This window comes from Pinus tabuliformis, chromosome 3_1, assembly GCF_031772625.1.
Source record: "Pinus tabuliformis cultivar Carrire ecotype Pingquan chromosome 3_1, CPIR1, whole genome shotgun sequence".
NCBI classification, from domain to species: domain Eukaryota; kingdom Viridiplantae; phylum Streptophyta; class Pinopsida; order Pinales; family Pinaceae; genus Pinus; species Pinus tabuliformis.
The window spans coordinates 117500894-117522726 of record NC_142301.1 but is presented as its reverse complement, the minus strand read 5'-3'; the positions used below and the strand labels follow the sequence as shown (position 1 = coordinate 117522726).

Below are 21833 nucleotides of genomic sequence, written 5' to 3'. Positions count from 1 at the left end.
TAAGGAGGGGATCTTAACATAAAGAAAGGTGAAGAATTAAGTAAAATAAAATTTCCTAATCACACGTTTGGGGAATTATAAAGAAAGTTATATTAAAAAGTGAAAAATCAACATATAAAAAAATAATATATATATATAATTTGGGAAAAAAAATATATACAAACTCATATATAAAAAAAAAAAGTGGAAGAAATTTTTTTTTTGAGAAAAAAAAGGAGCATAAACGATAAGTTTTGAACTTTGAAGGTATTTAAAAAAGAAGAAGATAAAAGTTAATAAAATTGAAGGTATAATAACAAAAAAAAGAGAAAGGAAGTTGCATATGAAGTGAAGGAACTTCATATATATATATATAGAATATGATTAAAAATATTATACTACATAAAGTGTAATAGATTAAGGGAAGTATCAAGGTATTACAAAAAAAAAAATTGAGTAAAAAAAAAATAGAATATATCATATATAAAAAAAATAAAAATAAAAAAATTGTTGGAAAAAAAAGGGAGATAAAAGAAGTGAAAAAAATGGAATCTCTAAGTAATGAACAAAAAAGAGATATAGAACAATTAATCACAATACTTAAGCAACAACATGTTGAGCAGAGAAAGAGAATGGAATCCCTATTCCAAGTTGAACGTCTATCATCAGTCCCACAGAATGATGTAATCCAGTGTACCGAGAAAGTGCAAGAAGATCAAGAGAATGGCAAAATAGACAAAATCCAGCAAAACAAGAAAGCATTAGAACACGAACATAAAGATCTTGTGGATATGCATTACAAAGAAACAATGGAAAAGGGCGAAGAAATTTCTCATCTCAAGGACCACGCCAAAAAATTACTAGCACAAGTGAAGAAGACTAAGATCACAAAGAAAGAACTCAAGAAGCACTTATCAGAACAAGAAGAAGAAACCTTGTGTTTAAAGAACCTTAATAAAAATTTACTAGAACAAACCAGAGATCTAAAAGATAAAAAGCTTAAATTTCAAAACGCTGAAAATAAGGTCGATAAATCAGAAATCAAAGAACTTTTACGACTGAGAAACCATAATCAAAGTCTACTCACACAAATTAAGAAACTTAAGGATGATAAGAAAGCATTAAAAGACAAGTTAGAACAATTCACTCAAGAAGAAGTGTAGAAATCTCCAGTCGCAACAGTTCAAGTTGAAAATAAGGGAACAAATACTGATCCAGTGAATATGACTACTCAAGAAGACAAGTCAGTGAAAGAAACGACACGCTTGGATGTTGCAATTCAGATGATAAACACCCCAAGTGAAGGTTGGGTAACAAAATCAACAACATTGTTCGCTGAAGTAAATCAAAAATTTTCCACACACTTAATAAGGGAAAGTCAAACCAAAAAGGTTCCATATCGACATCTGAATCACGAGATTAGACAAATCAACTCAACTACGTATTGGGACTATTCAGACCAGAAACAACAAATTGATGTTCCAAAGAATAATGATGTAACATCAATTCCGTCTTATACTGACAAGTCGTTACAAAATTCCAGTGATCAGAATACTACACAAAAGATTAATCTAGGATGGTCTGATCCCTTCTCAGTGTGACAATTTTGTTTGTCACTTAGAAGATCATATCAGCTTGTATCAACGAAGATGATTGTTCCAAGAGAGAAAGTCATTTGAAGCCGAAAAAGAGATCAAGCCTTTTTCATCGACAAGCTTTGAGGACAAAGTTTTTGAGGAAGAAGGCAATGTTACGAATAAAATAGTAGAAAGGATAATTGTAATATTGATTAGTTAATAATAATTAGTAGTTAGGTTGAAGAGGCATGTCTAAATAGGACATGACTTTTCATGAAGAGACAATTGCTTGATATATAAGCAAGCCTCTCATTCTCATTGTAAATCATTATCGTTCATTCTCATTCTTATTCAGAAATTTAATATATAATATTTGTATCCTCATGGATATCTTGATATTCCAAGTCTTTTGGAGTAATTAATCTGTAGAAGGAACTTTGTTCACTTCATGAGCACTCGAATGGCAAGTCTTTGGAGATTGGGTACTTTGCCACGATAGCTTTTCCACGATGCGTCTACAACAAATAAAATAAACATAAAAAAAGAATGAAAGTTGAAAGTTGAAGCAAAGTATGAACTTGAAGAGATAATGAAATTTGAAACAAACTAAAGCTTACCTGGCATTTTAGGCTTCCTATCCACAATAGCCATGTCAAAGCTAAATGTGCTACCTACCATCCTGTATATCTCCATTTCTTTGGAGATTTTTGTACGTTTTGCTGGAGATGGCACCATCCTCTGAACACAAGTGAAGAATCCATCCATGACCTCAGCATCAAATAAGAAACCATAGTGATAAAAAAATGCGGGGTTCACGTAGATCCCTGCAGTGTGAATGGGACGATGGAGTGTATTGTTCCATCGTTCATCAATCACTTCCCATAAGAGTTTTTGTTTCTCAAACCCTTCATCCCCCCTTATCATCATAATAGCTCTGACTGGATTCTTTGGCCCTATCCATGGCCTTATACAAGTATCCCATTGCGGGCTTGTCTCCATCAACTAATGAAAGAACCTTTACCAAAGGTTCAGTAATGTTACACACCTCCTACACTCTCGCCCAGAAGCTTTCCTGGTATGAAACGAACCTGCATATGGCCTCTCTCTCTGGTTTTCGGCTAAATGCCAAAGCACACCACTCCTCTAAAAGAAACATTCTCTTCACATCGTACATAGAATTCAAGAGGGATTGAAGAGATATGAAACTAGTGGCAAACCGTGTAATGGCAGGGCGCACCAACTCCTTCTTGTTGGTGAATGTTCTCATCCAATGAAGCACAAATGCATGATTATATATAAATTTTGTAATGTTTTTTGATGACTCAACAATATCGTTGACAAAAGGAACTTTTCCCATGTCCTCCAACATCAAATCAATGCAGTGTGCAGCACAAGGTGTCCAAAATAAGATAGGGTGCCTCTCCATAAGCATCTTGCCAGCAACAACATAATTTGCAGCATTGCCTGTTATGACTTGGACAACATGTTGTGGACCCACCTCCTGAATGAACACATCCAACAAATCACATAATAACCATGCATTTTTTATGTGCATATGCATCAATACATAACATTGTCCCCTTGGGACAATTAACCAAGAAGTTAATAAGGCTTCTACCCTTTTGATCGGTCTAACCATCTAACATCACAATGCATCCTGTGTGCCCATGATGCCCTAAACTCCTCCAATCTCTTAGTGCAGTCAACCTTTTGATTTTGAAGAATGCACCCTCTAAAGTCATCATATGAAGGGACTTTGTACCCTGGGCCAACAATAGCAATAGCATCAACCGCGCGCTGGAAAAATGGATTGTTCCTGGCAACGCTGAAAGGAATATCACTCCAAAGAAGAAACTTGCCCAACAACTTCTCAGCTTCTTCCTTCTCCCTTTTTTTAATAATTAAAGAGATAGATGGTTTTGCACTAGGTGTTGTTCTAGGAACAAAAAATGATGAGGTAGCTACATGGTTGGGTGTAGATGCTGATGGTGAAGTAGAACCAATACCACTCTCATGGTCACCTCCGAATCTTGACACTCTACTCCCTGCTATTTGACTCTTCAGAGCTGAATTGAACAATTTGGTTTGCTCTATTTCTTCCAATGATTTGAGGGCTCTTCGGATGATTTCTGGATTTGTATTTGTACAAGGCCCTACCTCATGTCCAAGAACTTGGCAAGACCCACCCAAATAGTGCCCCTCCCATACCCATTGGGCCATTAGGGGAGGTCCCATTGGACTAGGATCGAAGATTAACCCCCCATTTAAGGTGAGAGAACAAGATAATGGTCAAAACCCCTCCTTTCAGGTCACCCCATAATCCATACCAAATGCCCAAATACAAATAAGAATAAGCACCCGATTGCAAAATGATTAAAGTACCTTTTGATTGGAAGTGCACCTTCGTTCATGTGCTTTTGCGAGATGGGTGAGAAGTATGCGGCTGATGGAGGTGGCAGATATATAATGGCACATATTTTGTTAGTGGTGGCTGTCAGGGGCTGCCTAGCTGGCCAGCTGGATGGGAAGAACTGGAGAAAAGTTTTCTCTTGTAAGGTTACCCATTTTGGTGGGTAACAGGGTGCATGGAATTCTAACAAATATTAATTATGACGACTCCGATATAGGAAGGACTTTGATTATATGCAGTTATTTGTTGTAGCATGATTTTTTTATGGACTCTAGAGTCCATTTAGAGCCTCCTTGTCACTGTATTTTGGGTTCAGATATGGATTTCACTCTATGCTATTTTGGTTATATGCACCCTTGCTATACACTAGAAAATTTGCTTATTTGTGTATAATGGTTTGGATTCATATGGATGCACGTGAATACATATGATTTTTTACTAAATTTGAATATTTTATGTATTTTTTGGTCCACCAATCTTTTGGTCTGGTTTTCTCCAATTCCTGGCCAGTTCACAGTTTTTGGGTTGACCGATTCCATCACTGGTCCAGTTTTCATAACATTGGTTCATTGGATATATATTATAAATATATCATCACAAGGCTCATTGTATCATTTCATTCATTAATTATCAATTATATATCTTATTCATCCAATATTGATTTCAACTCTTTGTTCTTCTGCTGGATATTTCCCATATATGAACTACTGGTCATTGCACTCCAATGAAAGTTCAAAGCAACGCTCCATTTCAGGGGTATATCACGAAAACAAACAGATCTGTATGTTTTGGTTAGGGGATCAAGCCCATTCATAACAATCTCTTTGTTGAATCTTCTCAGCCCTGTTTTGTTGCTTATCAAAGCGAACTGTCCTTGCTTTGATCAAGACATATGTAAGGATTAGATCAGATAAAAAAATTTCAATACAAAGGAAAGTCAGAAAATAATGCAAGATTGGCAATAGATTTAGAAAATGGATGCAAACAGAAGGGATCAAAATGATATAAATGGTTGGTGCCATTTAGATTGGGTAATGTATTTGAGTGAAGTGTATGAGCATTTGGTCTGAAAGTACAATGGTATCTGACTCTTACATATTGATTGTACTTTTTTGGGTAATAGAACCTGCCTTGCGTAGGGGTGATGCTGTCTATCTTGTTGGTTTAAATCGGAGCTTACAAGCTACATCACGTAAGTCCATTGTCACAAACCCAGGAGCTGCCTTGAATATTGGTGCAGCTGATTGCCCTCGGCATAGAGCCATGAACATGGAGGTCATTGAATTAGACACAGGTAATCTTTATTACAAATGCTCAAGGAGTTGATTGCATTTACACTATTACAAAGAACGGAAACTAGTATTCTCAGCATTCTTCTAAAGCATTGATTTTTGTTCAGTCACAGCATGAGATTGCTTTTCAGATTAAAAATTAATGGAGTACATTACATTGCCAATTTTTTGCAGATTTTGGGCATACATTTTCTGGTGTTCTAGCAGATGAGCTGGGAAGAGTTCAGGCATTATGGGGAAGCTTCTCTACACAGGTTTGCTTCTTTTTTCTTATATTCTTTCCTCTAAGTTGTTTTCGTTTCATTTCTTACTATGACTAGACCCATTGATCATCTCTTCTCATAAGTGCACATTAATATAATTTTGTCTTTTATTTTCTCTCCCATGTGAGTTTTCTTTTTATATGGGCATTTCTGAATTATTTTTTTCTCAAATTCTGACTTTAATAATAACTATTCACGTGTAGTGAAGTTAGTCATTGAACGACTGACCATTCTCTCTCTGTAAAGTAGATATTTTGAAGGTTTAAAATTGAATGCTTCGCACAATGTACTTTGACATGTATTATCAGATAAATTTGGTAGGAACCTGCTGGAAAGGCCATATAAGATACTAAATTTAGTATTTGTATTGCACTGAACAGGTGAAATATAGCGATAGTTCAGATGATCATCAGTTTGTACGAGGGATTCCGATTTATGCTATTAGTCAGGTGTTAGATAAGATTATAAATGGCACTGAAGGTCCACCTTTGCTTATAAATGGAATCAAAAGGCCTATGCCTCTTGTCCGCATCTTAGAGGCTGAGCTTTATCCAACTTTACTTTCAAAGGCCCGCAGCTTTGGATTAAGTGACGAGTGGGTTAGAGTATGTCTCCTCAACTAGAACTAAATCTGACTTCCGTGTTCCAAGGGAAGCCTGAGATACACATAAGCTTGCTGTTTTAGTTTAGACTTTAAAATTATCCTGCATACCCATTCTAAGTTGAAAATTGAACTTGTATCCAGATGTATTCAGATAGATATAATGTGTTTTGATCCCATTTTAATTTTGATTGTCATAGGCATTAGCAAAAAAGGATTCTATCAGACGACAGGTGCTACGTGTAAAGGGTTGTTTGGCTGGATCACGAGCAGAACTTGTTTTGGAGCAAGGGGACATGCTATTAGCCATAGATGGGGAACCAATTACCAATTTTCGTGATGTGGAGAATGCTTGCCAACGCCTTGATGAGTGCAAGGATCCAGAAGGAAATCTAAGGATGACAGTTTTTCGTCAGGTGTATATCATGGATTTTATTTTTTTATTTTTAGATCAAAATAGGAACATTCTACTATTATAACCTTTTCTTGATAAGTTGAAATCCTGGTATTAATTGAACCTATTGGAGAAGCTAAGTATTGAATTAATGCATCAGGGTTTGGAGTTGGAGCTTCTTGTAGGGACTGATGTAAGAGATGGGTTTGGAACAACGCACATGGCAAATTGGTGTGGGTCTGTTGTTCAGGACCCACACCCAGCTGTCCGTGCATTGGGATTTTTACCAGAAGAAGGGCATGGGGTATATGTGGCAAGGTAAGGGTGAGCCATAACCTCGTATTTATTTTGTGTAGACCAGTGTTGCAAAACTCTCTGAAAAATTGATGTGATTGCATTTTTCCCCGTCAGTGGAACTCAACAAGAAATTGTGCAGACTCATGAATATTGCAAGAGTTAATGGTGTTTCTTTTCAAAATTGCTGCTCTAACAATCTTTTTTTCATAAAATGTGGTTGTCACTCTCTTTTTCCTCACACAATCTTACTGATTGTGCCGTGCCAATGAAAAGCTAGTTCCGGTGTGCTGTTTGAGGGCATTTAAATCTTTCATGAATTGGGCAAATAAATGGAATTTTATTGAAGTTTTGGATTATTTTTCTGTGCTTTCGCGAGTCATTTATTCTAGACCTTGACTGGGTTATTCCCTAGTAAGAGTTTTGCAACACTGGTGTATACCAAATTACCAAGTTGGTTATTCTTTATGCTGTCTGCCTAAGAGTCTAAAATAATTCGGTTTCATACAGATGGTGCCATGGCAGCCCTGTGCATCGATATGGACTTTATGCATTGCAGTGGATTGTTGAAGTGAATGGAAAGCCAACTCCTGATCTACAGACATTTGTAAATGTAACAAAGGTATGTTTATTTTGTAAACTTTTCTGTGTTTTAAAATGCAGTAATGTTAGTAGTAGATCTATGGCATGTATTTGGATGCTTATTGGAAATATTTTGTCACCTTTGGATCTGCCCTTAAAATATTACAAGACCAATATCAGAGCAATTATAACAAGCTCGAGTTTTGGTCTTGAAAACCACACCATTTCTTGCAGAATTTCTTCAGTTGTAGCATCTAACATAAATGCCATTATAGCCTGTTGAGTTGTTTATTTTTATGCCAATTTTACTACCATTACTTTGTGCCACTTATCAAGGTTCTGTGTAGAGTTCCCGTGGACTGTTTCAACCTGTTATGTATTCCAGTGACTTTCTATTACATTGCTAACTCAATTTTGTGGTTCAGGAACTGGAGCATGGTGAGTTTGTTCGTGTCAGGACTGTCCATTTGAATGGAAAGCCACGTGTTTTTACTTTGAAGCAAGATCTACACTACTAGCCTACATGGGAACTGACCTTTGACCCTGAGACTGCAGCATGGTATCGGAGAACCATCAAAGCTTTGGGGGATAATTCTTAATGAGGTTGGTTTCTAAATTTGAGCATTTCATTTCACTACATCTCATTGTGCCTCTGCCTATCCTTTGAAGCAAAGCGCTGTGTATCAGCCTCCACTCAACAACTTGTTGTGGCTTTGTCATAGTGATGGAAGGTGCAGAGAGTTTGTATAGTGCTTTGGAGGCTTCTATACCATGCCTACACTCATGTCAGGCGATTATCCATGTAATATAAGAGTGAATAGTTTCATGGATTCCTTGTTCTGCTTAATAATTGCTACAAAAACATTGGAGTAACAAAACTGCTGCCTTGAGCATAAGCAAATCCCAAGAGCAAGGCAGTTCAAATTTTTCCACCTCGATTGCAGATAGGCAGAAGAAACTCTCCATGAGGCTATATGATGCAAAACATCACGTGAGCCATAGATTAAGGGTTAAATTTTCTAATGCTTAGCATATGCTCTTAATCATAGCTTTGATGTTTCTCTAGTATCATATGTGGGAATTATACCCTTGAATCGATATATTAAACTCAATAAGCATTCGGGATTAGCAGCACTAATAATAGGAAGAATGCAGCTTTTGAAATAAGATCAATCTCTAAAAATAAATTCAGCAGCATTCCTCAGAATCTTTTGCAGACTGTATATTTCTGGCAATTAGATAATCCAAGAGTTGATCAATCAAGATGCTGTAACTGAAATGGAAGGATTATCAAAAGCTATAAAATTGATAATGTGATAATTGGCAACAACAATTATTATACAGAGTTAAATATTCTTAGCGAATGCATCACTCATGAGAGTGCACCATACCAATGGTTTGTTGTCAGCACATTGTCTGAGGATTTTCATTTGAAAGATCCTTTGTATCATCTGTATGATTGTGTTAGCGACGTGTGATTGCACTTAGAATATATGGGTTATTTGAAGACATTAATAATGTGAAGGGATAGCATCATGTATTAGGGATATGTGATTGTGACTTTTGTATCCCAGTTGGGCCAGTTGTTGAGCTATCCAATTTGCAATATGTAAGAGGTGCATTTGGTACAATATTCTCTGAATGGAGACATTTATAGCTGATTGCAAATCATTTGGGATAAATCCTTACTAATTTAGAGGATTCAAATCATGAAGTAGATTATGCTTATTCATGTCATTGTTTAGAGTAATTTAGATCATTAATTTTTATTTAAGCGGTCTAATATAGTTGGTTGCTTTGTGGAATGTATATGTTTGCATACCATTTTGGCCCAAAGTTGCATTGAGAGGGAATATATTTAGAGCCATAAGTTTTTATCAAGAGTGATGTTTGTGATATGTTGTTGATTGTTAGCATATAATATGTAGAATCCTTTTCATCCTCTGTCATTAGACCATTATATAAGAAGTATTCATAAACACAATAAAAAACCCATAATCTCATTACCTTCGAGTCAACAATAATAAATGAGGTGTAAGAAGTATTCATAAAGACAATAAAATACATAATCGCATTACCTTTGAGTCACCAATAATAAATAAGGTGCAAGTTTCACAAAGTACATTTTAACTCCATGTGAGTTTCACGAATGAGCGTTTTTTAAAGTTGCAATATATTTTTGAATGAAAACACGAGTTAAAAATTGGAATACAAACCTCCATTGAGTTAGAAAATGGATGCTCAAGACTTCACTGAGCAAGAAGTTTCTCTTTTGTTGCAGTTGCAATACATAGCATAATAAGAGCTTTCATTGAGTTAAAAAATGGATACCCAAGACTTCACTGAGCGAGCAGTTTCTCTTTTGTTCCAGTTGCAATACATTGCATGATAAGAGCTTTCATTGAGTTAAAAGATGGATTATTCAGCAAACAATGTTGATAAGATTTGGAGATTCCATTGCCTCATATATTTGTTTTCTAATGTTTATACAAATGAAATTATTTATATTAGCTTTGAGTTTGATTTGTAATTATCACATTGATGTCCTCCCATTAGCGGACACACTTAAATAGGACATTGTAGTATATAGTCTCATATGCTCACATTATATCATTCAAAAAGTAGATTCATATGGTTGGACTGGCCATTGTTATTAAATTGTTGTATGCATGTTATATTGGGTGCATTAGGTTTTATGTTAGAAATAACTAAGAAGATAATTGTATTATCTAGTTTGATAATTTGATTAGGTTTTATGTTAGAAATAACTATGAAGATAATTGTTTTATCTAATTTGATAATTTGTTTCAATTGCACAATCCAAGATGGTGTGTAAGAAGGCGAAGTTTAAATATGAGGTCATCGTGGATGAGACCTTGAATAATTGTCAAATTGAACTCAATTAGTGTTGGTTAGGTTTAATTTTTTTTTGATGTGGCTTTGAGGTAACCGAAACATGTTATATCTTCTCATAGAAGGTATTGGTCATGTGAATACCTATTTTGAAAAGATGTTGGATGATAACTGAGAATTTTGTTGGCATTATGATACAAGTTTTATCCTTGATGGCAACTCACTCACAGGTCAATTCAGTTTTGGTAAAAGGCAACTCACAGTACAACATGGATATTCAGAGGTTACAGGGCAATGGTACAGAGATCTATTGACCAAAATGAAGAAGTTGAAGAAGAAGATGATGTAAGAGCAGTTTAAGAGATATACACAGGTTCACTTAGTCCAAGTAGCATATACATGCAAGTATGCAGAACAGAAAAAGCGTATAACGTACACACACAATCCCATAGAAGGGAAAGTGCGTACATGTTGAAAACCATGGTTTTGGTTCGAGGTATTTAGTCCAAGGTATTTTTGGACCATGATATTGACCCTAGGTATTTAGTCTGAGGTATTCGGTCCATGGTATTTGATCCAAGGTATTGGTCCTAAGTGGATTCGGTCCATGGTATTGAGAAAGGCCAAAAACTATATAAAGAAGAAAGGATCATAAGGCCAGATGTGTAAGTGAATAAGATTCTAAGGATTACTTCTATTTGAATTATATTTTATGTTGCAAGGTTATGTTTGGGACTAGATCTGAAATATTTATGTACATCTTGAGTTGAATATTGGATCAGGATCATGAGACCTGAAATGACTTATTCTTGAATGATTTGATATTGGTTGAGACTAGATCTTATGTTTTGTGTCTGTTTTATTTGTTTCCTATCATGATTTCGGTTTGTCTGAAGTCTGAAATTGCAGCAAAGTTTTGAGTCAATATTTGCAAATCTATATGCAGGTTCGTCTCAATAAAAGAGCGTATACACGCAAGTTTTGTTCTTTCAAGTAGCGTATACAAAAGAAAGGTTTGATGTTTAGAGATGACTGATCTATCAGATTAGTATCGCTGATTTATTTCTACTACTATTTTACTTTTCTCTGTCAATGAAGTCTTCTGAGATCTGAATGTAAATCTAAATGCATAAGGAGGTTGATATTTGATTGATTGTATAAGTAAGAAGTGTTTTCTGTTGCATGCCTGTGTAAAGTTCTGTAAGTTGATAGTAGATGTTTAGTATATTGCTGGTTGGTACAGTTTGTGATTCAGAGATTTGATGATTCAGAATATTTAGAGGTATATGCAGGTTGGGCTGAAGGAAGTGGCATATACACGCAAGTTTTCTTCATTGAAGTAGCATATACAGTTTGACACATGAATTTTTGAGGTTTCAGTTAGTTTTGAATGTCGATGCAAGTCTCTGGGTTCAGCACAGTGTTCTGATGACAATGATCTGATTGTTTCAGATTAACTGCATGTTGGTTGATGAAGTTTGAGTTTCTAAAATTCTGATGGGTTATTGATAAATCAAGGTCTTCATATGTTTTGATATGTGCCAGAAGCATCTAGTCTGAAAATTTATGAAACATGATCCCTCGTGGAAGAGTGGAGTATTTCTGTAGGCTAGCACCTACGTAAATAAACTTATTGGATAGTACAAGAGCTAGGGGATTGTAGCTCTCTTCTAGTAGAAGCTGGATAATGAGATAACATTGTAACCTTTTGCAGGTAGAAGGTTGTGTACTCGTATGAGTCTGCACCGGTACAAGATTGTAAACATATTTTCTTATTATTAAAAGAAGACAGGGATGACAACAACAGGTGGTTTTCACCCACATTGGGTTTCCACCTTAAATTTTGGTGTTATGTTTGTTTCTTATGTGTGATGGTATGTTTTGTTATTACTGCACATGGTTACTGTTTATATGGTTAATAAATGTCTCATGCACTGATTAAATATCAATATATGATGAATTATATGAATAATAAGTCTGTTGAATATACGCTAGTTGCCGTAAATACAGTTGCGTACACACGAGTTACCTTCAATGAAGTAGCATATATAAATCTGATTATGGAAATGAAAAAGTTATAGATTTGATAATACTAATTCGCTCCCCTCCCCCCTCTCAATATTATTTCCAACAAATCTTGGGTTGAATGTTTGGCTTCATATTTGACATATGGTGAAAGGGTCGATCTAAGGGAGAGTTATTCCCAAAAAAGAGAGCCCAAATACTCTAAAGAACAAATGAGCCCAAGATTTTAACTCAGGAGGACATGAGAATCAAGATTTGAAACTATATTATTTGCATGGGTTACTTCCCCCATTGAATGCCCTATTTCGACAGTGTATTGACATGGCTTTCTCGATACATTAGATGGATGTGAAGACAACTTTCCTTGGTAGGATAATTGAGGAAGAATTGTACATAGAGTAGTGAAAAGAGCCTAGTGTTGGAAACATTGGTGGGGGGGTCGCAAGGGGGCCTGGGGGCGCGGGGAGCGGGGAATCAACGTTTCTTTCAATTGTTATTTAATGCTAGTTAATATTTTGTCAGAAAATAAACCAAAACAAAAGAAATAGAATAAAAAATTATTTTTATTGTTCAAAATAGTGAGGACTCCAATCTTCTTGTACAACAAATTAGGCTCCAAGCAATACAATAATGTTTTTTATTTTTCTAAGGCTCCAACCTTAAATAGATCCAAGATTCTACTTGGTCAAGATGATGACTCCAATCCTCAACAACTTCCAAGCTCCAACTTGGTCAAAAAATAAGGACTCCAATCCTTCCAACGCTCCAACTTGGTAAAAAATCAGAACTTAACGAATAAAATATATATAAATAATGTAAAATAATATAAATGATAATAAACATAAATAATAGTTAGTTAAGCTAGTGATTAGGTTGAAGAGGCATGTCTAATAGGACATGACTCTTCATGAAGAGACGATTGATATATAAGCAAGCCTTTCATTCTCATTGTAAATCACTTTCATTCTTATTTATATTTAATATAATATTTATATCCTTAATGGATATCTTGATATTCCAAGTCTTTTGGAGTAATTAATTTATAAAAGGAACTTTGTTCGCTTCATTTGGTATCAGAGGAGTTTGGTCTTGTCGGTTGCTTAACCGGTGTACAGAGTTCGGTCTCTGATCCAAGTCATTGGCTATCAAAATTCGTCAACCTTGCTGCCCTACAATTGAAGCATTTTGCTCAGAATTCGAGAGTTTTTCTTTTTCTCCATTTTTCTAGGCCTTTGGCCATAAAAAAAAAAAATAAATAAATAAATAAATAAAATTGTTGGAAATAATACTTAGAGGGGGGGGTGAATCAGTGTTTTTTCAACAATACAAAGATTTGCAGATTTGACTATGAAACCTGACACCAATTCAGAACCTTGAACACTTCAGTAATAGACAAAAGCAGCTAAAACATATTTCAAGAAAAGTCTGCAACTTCACCACTAGAAACCTGCGTACATACGCAGTATTCACTTCCTTAACCTACGGGTATCCGCGCTTACGCTGTGTCGAGCTTGCGGGTATCCCCGCCTGTGCTGTTTGGAGCGTGCGAGTATCCGTGCTTGCGCTGTGTCGAGATTGTGGGTATCTGCGCTTGTGTTGTGTCAAACCTGCGGGTATCCGCGCCTGTGCTGTATCAAACCTACGTATATCCGCGCCTGCGCTGTGTCGAGCCTGCGGGTATCCGTGCCTGCGCTGTGTCAAACCTGCAGGTATAGATAATTTATCAGACTTCAATTATACCCCAGATTATCAGATTTACAGATCTGATCATGCGCCAAAGAGATCTCAACCTATCAGTAGATCCGTATTGTAATGCTCAGGTTTCTCCTTGATTCAGGGTCAGCTCACCAACCAATCACCAGTATTTCAGATCTTGTTCATCTCAAGATATTCAACACATTAGTTGCCCCAGCCAAATGATCTCCTTTCCTTTTTATAGTCTAGGCCTTACTCAAACCATGGTCCAAAACCATAGAGATCCAATACTAGGGACCCAAAACCTGGGTTCAATACTTTAGATGCAAACACCACGGACCAAAACCACAGGATCAAAAATGTCGGACTAAATACCATGGACCAACCATAAGATTTCCCACGTGTGTGTTTTTCTCTACATGAAAGTGCGTGTACTTTACGTCCGCACTTTTTGTTCGGAGCACCTGCGTACATATCCGCAGCTTTTGTTCGGTGCACTTGCGTACGTCCACGGCTTTGTGAACAGGAACCTGTGTGTATCTTATTTTCTACTATTTTGAGAGCTTGAACTTGTGATCTGCTATTTGAGTGAGTTGTCATCAAGGACAACAGTTATGTCATCGAGCCAAACCTGTGTTATAATGCCAACAATCTCCCCCTTTGGACTTGGTGGCAACCCAAAGACACTCAAATCTTAACCTGTGTTATAATGCCAACAATCTCCCCCTTTGGACTTGATGGAAACCCAAAGACACTCAAATATTTTCTCCCCGTTTGACATCAAGGGCAAAGGGTTATGCTCCCCTTGAGTACATGCTGAAATCTCTGCTCTGTTGTGCTGTCCAAGCTCCCCCTGACATATAGGCAAGATCTACAAGAAGATGTCCTACCAAAGAAATATGACTTTATACATCATAACTGACTTTAACACCAAAGACTCATACATACGACTCCCAACCAAGTGGGGATACATGATATAATAAGCATATTGCATTATCCATCCCAGGCATAGTGGGGCACCAAGATAGGCCGTTACATGACCTTGACAAAAGAAAGATAGAGACAAAATATCAGCAGCATCTGTCAATCATTATTCAGATCAATATTCATGCTCTCCTTTTGCACTTGCTCCTCTTGAAATCAAAATAACTGAAGAATTGAACCAAGATCTTCTATGATAATGCCAACAATGCATTATTAGAAGAATATATGCTCCCCCTGAACCTGTGCCAGATTGTCTCTGACAGACCCATATCAGACTCTTCTCATCCTTGTTTTTCTTCAAGTCAACTGTATCCACATAAACTAGCATATGTACACGTATACCCCATATGAAACTCGCATACAACCAACAATCTCTGAAACAGACAAGATTCAACAGCAAGATGATGCATCAACTACCTCCAGCGTTTGTCTGAGGTATTCAAAGGTCTCCCTGGGTAGTGATTTGGTGAGAATATCATCAACTTGTTCCTTAGAGGGAAATACTCCAGTTTGACCTTTTGTTCAAGCACTTGTTCTCAGAGAAAATGACACTTGATCTGTATGTGCTTAGTCTTTGAATGCATGACAGGATTCTTTGAAATACTGATTGCACTTGTATTATCACAAAAAATGGAGATAGGTGGAGTACAAGTGATTTGAAGATCGTGCAATGTTTGCATCATCCAAAGAAGTTGTGTGCAGCAAGATGCAGCAGCTACATATTCTGCTTCAGTCGTAGATAATGCAATAGAGCTTTGTTTCTTGCTTAACCAAGATACTAATCTAGGACCCATGAAGAATGCACCACCACTAGTGCTTTTCCTGTCATCCATGCTTCCTGTCCAATCCGCATCAGTGTATGCATGAAGTTTGAGATCTGTACCTCTAGGATACCATAAGCCATAGTTTTGAGTTCCTTGAAGATACTTGAAAATTCTCTTAACTACTTGAAGATGAGTTTCCTTTGGATTTGCCTGAAACCTTCCAACTATTCCCATTGCATGCATAATGTCTGGTCGAGTACCTGTTAGATAGAGCAGACTACCAATCATGGATCTATAGGTTGGTTGATGTACAACTGTCGATTCATCATTTGCGTTGAGGCTGCATCCTATCACCATAGGGGTACATATTGGTTTCGAATCCTCCATCCCATATTTCTTCAAGATCTGCTTGAGATATTTGGTTTGTGATAGAAAAATGTTGTCTTTGTTTTGTTGGACTTGTAAACCAAGAAAATATGTGAGCTCACCAAGCATAGAGATTTCAAACTCTTTCTGCATCACCAAGGAAAAATTTTGACTCATGTCTTCTTCATTGCTACCAAAGATGATATCATCAACATACACAACAAGTATCAACAACTTATCATTGTCAATTTTTATATATAGATTGCTATCAGTCGATCCTTTTATAAAACCTTGTTGATGGAGGTACTTATCCAACCGATAATACCACGCCCTTGGAGCCTGTTTAAGGCCATAGAGAGCCTTTTTGAGTCTGCATACAAGTTTTGGATCATTTCCAAGAATAAACCCATCTGGTTGTTCAATATATACTTCTTCATTTAAGTCTCCATTCAGAAAGGCAGATTTTACGTCCATCTGAAATACTTTGAACTTCTGAAAGCTAGAGAGAGCAAGGAACATTCTTATAGCCTCAAGTCTGGCAACTGGAGCAAAAGTTTCTTCAAAGTCTATGCCTTCTTGTTGCGCATATCCTTTACAAACAAGTCTTGCCTTGTTTCTAACCACATCCCCATTTTCATTCAACTTATTTTTGAAAATCCATTTTGTCCCTATGAGATTCTTATCTTTTGGTTTAGGAACCAACTCCCAAGTGTTATTCTTTTCAATCTGCTCGAGTTCTTCCTCCATGGCCTTGACCCAACATTCATCTTTGCAAGCCTCTCCTACATTCTGCGGTTCAGTGGAGGAGAGCAATGCTAGATGGCTTGAAGCTTCTGAAATGGTTCTTCTTGTTTGTACACTTGTCTCTTTCTGTCCCAAAATTTGAGATTCTGGATGATTCTTCTGAACATATCTGGATGGAGTCTTTTCTTCTATCCTTATTTGTTCTTCTGGTGCCTCATGGGTTTCTTCTTCGTCATGAATCTGATTTGATGTTGACGGATAGTCTTCGCCATCTTCGAAATCTTCAGATTTTACTTGCCTATGAGTGTTTCCTTCTTCATCAACCACTACATCAATACTTTCAACAATTTTACCAAGTCTTTTATTGTAACATTTGTAAGCTTTACTGTGAGGAAAGTAGCCAAGTAAAATGCCTTCATCTGCTCTAGGTTCAAACTTGCCAAGATTTTCATCAGTCCTTTTAATGTAGCATTTGCTTCCAAATTTTTTGAAGTATTTTACCGTGGTAGTCTTACCGTACCAAAGTTCATGAGGAGTCTGAGTGTTGTTTACCCGGACGTTTGTCTTGTTGAGAATAGTAACAACGGCAAATGTGGCTTCACCCCAGAAGGTTGTGGGAGTTCCAGACTCATCAAGCATAGCATGAGCCATTTGTTGAACCATTTTGTTCATCCTTTCCACTACTCCATTTTGCTGAGGAGTCCTTGCAGCAGAAAATTCCTTTCTTATTCCATGCTCTTCATAAAAATCGAAAAATTCATTTGAGGTAAATTCCCCTTGATCAGATCTGAGGCATTTGATTCTGCGATCTGATTCGTTTTCAACCAAAGCTTTGAATGACTTGAACTTTTCGAAAACTTCATCTTTATACTTCATGAGTCCTATCCAACACATCCTTGAAAAGTCGTCAATGAACAATATGAAATACTCTTCTCCTCGAGGTGACCTCTTCCTAGTTGGACCACATATATTGGTGTGGACAAGTTCAAGTGGCTTGCTAGCTGATCCTTCCTTCTCAGGGAAATTAGTTCTGGTTTGCTTACCAAATTGACATGATTTGCATATTGTATTCTCTGGAATTCTGATGTCAGGAAGATCACGAACTGCCTGATATTTGCATGCTTTCCTTATCTGAGAGAAGCTAAGATGCCCCAGCCTTCTGTGCCATAGCCAGTGTTCATCATTCTTGCTTAAATAGCATTGTTGTTGTTCTCCCTTGAGTATGTATAATTTATTCGGAGTTCTTATGCCTCTAATCACTGTTTTCCCTGTATCAAGCTCACGAACAATACATCCATTTGATCGAAATATTACCTCAGTTACTTGATCACACATCTGACTGACATTCAATAGATTATGCTTTAAGCCATCAACAACATAACATTTCCAGCCTTGACCTTTTCTTTCAAATGAACAGGGCCTTTACCTTTTATGAATGCAGGGGTATCATTTCCAAATGAGACCTTCTTTTCCTTTCCTAAGGCACTATATGACTGAAGTTTTTCTTTATTACCTGTCATATGTTTCGAGTATCCATTGTCGATGTACCATTGATTTTCCTTTCATTCTGCATATAAGGCTATCCCACATCTTTCGGGTTGTGTTTCTTTCTTTTTCCATGTTTTGGAACTCAATGAAGCTTGCTCCTTTTGAGTTGTTTGCCGAACCCTGCTTCTACATTCAGAATCTTCATGACCGAAGTTGTTGCAGATAGAACATTCTATTTCATTTTCAAGAGCAGAGAAGTTATTGTAGGTTCATTTCATGATTCCTGTCATACTCCTTTGTTTTTGAGCTTCCCTGGTCATGATGGTCTTGTAGGCAACACATTGAGCAGGTTTATGACCAAAGTTATGACAAGAGAAACATTGGCCATTGAAGAAATTCTTGCGATTATCAAATCTACCAACCATATGAATGTAGTTTCCATCCATTCTTGAGCCAAATTGAGAATGATTTACTTGTGGTCGGTTGAGGCTTCTGTTCTTCCTTGTCGTAGATTGCCCCCGATTTACTTGATAATGTTTGATTATTCTTGAAGCAAATTGTCCTTGATTTACCTGGTGATCTGCATTATGCTTTTGTTATCGATTGTCAACTTGTTCACTTCTCCTTGCTGCATCAAGATAACTTTTGGAGGTGGATGACTTCTACGCTTGCTTCTGAGCTTGAGATGCTTCTTCGGAATATCCGAGGCCAGTCTTGATTAGAGGAGAACGCTGCACTTTGATAATCTCATCTAGAGTTTCAGATCCTCTAGCAAACCTGAGATTAAGGGCTTTTGTTTTCTCAATTTCTTTTCTAAGTCCCACAATTTCACATTCTAACTCTTCATTGTGTTTATCTTTTTCAGCAAGTTGGAATGTTATAGTATTTATAATCATATTCTTTTCCTCTAAACAAACTTTAAGTTTAGAAATTTATTCATAAAGACCTTCTTCATTTATAGCATCCAAGAAATCATCATCTTCAAAAAGCCATCAAAAGTCTATCATCATTACCTTGTTCATCTCCATCACTATTTGACAATCCATCACTGTCTTCATGCGCGTAATAACTCTTCTTATTTACATTCTGTTTTCTGTTCCATCTAACAGGTTCCTTAACTTTGTCTAGTTTATCTTTATGAGGACATTTTGCATCATAATGACCGACTCTACTACAAGAAAAGCATTTGAAAGGCAGCGTACCTCTAAATCTTCCAGCTCCCCGTTGAAGGTCCTTGACAAAATTTGATTCTTCCTCTTCTTCAAACATATGTCTTGACTCATAGTAATCTCATTTTCCTGAAGCCTTGAATGCAGCTTCTCTTCTGTCTGATGGTCTTCCTTTTCTCATTTCGTAAGCAGTTAGAATTTCGTGCAGCTGTGACATGGTAAGGCTCTGTAGATTCTGTTTTTCTTCTATGGCAGAAACTTTTGAATCAAACTTAGGAGACAAAGATCTTAAAACCTTTTCAACCAAAAAACTTCTTTTATTTTTTCACCCAAGTTTTTCATACAATTTACGATCTCATCTATACGTAGGAAATAGTTAGCCACACTTTCATCATTATGCATTCTGAGACTTTCGTATTGAATTCTAAGAGTTTGTAATTTTGCTCGTTTTACCTGTTCATCTCCTTCATAGCTCAGAATGATCTTGTCCCATATTTCTTTTTCGCTTTTGAGCTGCATAAACTTAACGAATTCTGATTGAGATAGACTTCCTAATAGAGTATTGACAGCTTTTGCATTTGTTTCATATTGCTTCTTACCAGCTGCATCTGTAGGAGTTGCTGATGGAAATGTGTATCGTGTTTCCACAATATCCCAAACTTTTGTACCAAGAGATTGAAGATAGGCAGTGATTCTTACCTTCCAATAGACGAAGTTGCTCCCATAAAAAATCGGTGGCCTAATATATGCTTCCTTTTCGTAGTTGCCCATGATGATAGATCTTCCTTCAAGCGATCAAGATTTTCCTTAAGGACCTGCTCTGATACCAATTGTTGGAAATAATACTGAGGGGGGGTGGGTGAATCAGTATCTTTTCAACAATACAAAGATTTGCATATCTGACTAATGAAACTTGCGTATACCTCACAGACTTATAATTTAATTTATTATTTAGATGTTGATCATTAATCTATGTGTCAGAATCATATAACAGTATGTAGGAACAGAAAAGTAGAGCAAACAGTCACACAGAAGAACACAAAATATAAGGTGGAAGCCCAATGTGGGTGAAAACCACCTACTGCAATATGTCTCTATCTTCTTTCAATTAGAAACTTCTTTTTACAATGATTCTGTAGTGGTGCAGTCTTATACCAGTGCGCAGGCTTCAACCTGCAGAAGGCTACAACCTTCTCTCGTTCTCCAGACTCTTCTGGAAGGGAGCTACAACCCCCTTTGCTCTTGTACTAGCTGAGGTACTAGTACGTAGGTGCTGACCTACAGAAGACTTCTCTTTTCTTCCAGGGACCACGTTTCATAAATTTTCAGACTGGATCCATGAATATCAATCAAACGTCAAATAGATCTGCAATCAACCAAATTCCTTGTACAAATACTGAATCAATAACTTCTTAGAACACAGTACCAGTAACCAGACACCAATTCAGAACCCTGAACACTGCAGTAATAGACAAAAGTAGCTAAAACATATTTCAAGAAAAGTCCGCAACTTCACCACTATAAACCTGCGTACATACACAATATTTACTCCCTTAACCTGCGGGTATCCATGCCTGCACTGTGTCGAGACTTCGGGTATCCGCGCCTACGCTGTGTCGAGCCTGCGGGTATCCGCGCCTGCGCTGTGTCGAGCCTGCGTATATCCGCACCTGCGCTGTGTCGAGCCTGCGGGTATCCACACCTGCGCTGTGTCAAACCTGCGGGTATAGATAATTTATCAGACTTCAATTATACCCCAGATTATCAGATTTACAGATCTGATTATACGCCAAAGAGATCTCGACCCATCAGTAGATCCGTCTTGTAATGCTCAGGTTTCTCCTTGGTTCAGGTCCAGCTTACCAACCAATCACCAGTATTTCAGATCTTGCTCATCTCAAGATATTTAAAACGTTAGTTGCCCCAGCCAAATGATCTCCTTTCCCTTTTATAGTCTAAGCCTTACTCAAACCATGGTCCAAAACCATAGAGATCTAATACTAGGGACCCAAAACCTAGGTTCAATACTTTAGATGCAAACACCACAGGCCAAAACCATAGGATCAAAAATGTTGGACTAAATACCATGGACCAACCATAATATTTCCCACATGCGCGCTTTTCTCTGCATGAAAGTGCATGTACTTTACGTCCGCACTTTTTGTTCAGAGCACTTGCGTACATGTCCGCAGCTTTTGTTCGGCACACCTGCGTATGTCCGCGGCTTTGTGAACAGGAACCTGCAGGTATATTATTTTCTACTATTTTGAGAGCCTGAACTTGTGATCTGCTATTTGAGTGAGTTGCCATCAAGGATAACACTTATGTCATCGAGCCAAACCTGTGTTATAAT

General features: G+C 37.0%; 1 protein-coding gene across 1 annotated transcript in view; it reads left to right on the top strand.

Annotated features, from left to right (window-relative positions):
- Positions 1–8599, top strand: part of DEG7 (DegP protease 7) — a 375281-nt gene extending 366682 nt beyond the window's left edge. Inside the window, exons 18-24 of the mRNA XM_089410870.1 lie at positions 5090–5260; positions 5433–5512; positions 5902–6126; positions 6323–6538; positions 6677–6834; positions 7321–7432; positions 7818–8599. Coding sequence (XP_089266996.1) covers positions 5090–5260; positions 5433–5512; positions 5902–6126; positions 6323–6538; positions 6677–6834; positions 7321–7432; positions 7818–7910 — 1055 coding nt within the window. The 3' untranslated portion in view covers positions 7911–8599. The remainder of the gene's footprint in view (positions 1–5089; positions 5261–5432; positions 5513–5901; positions 6127–6322; positions 6539–6676; positions 6835–7320; positions 7433–7817) is intronic.
- Positions 8600–21833: the final 13234 nt, after the last annotated feature.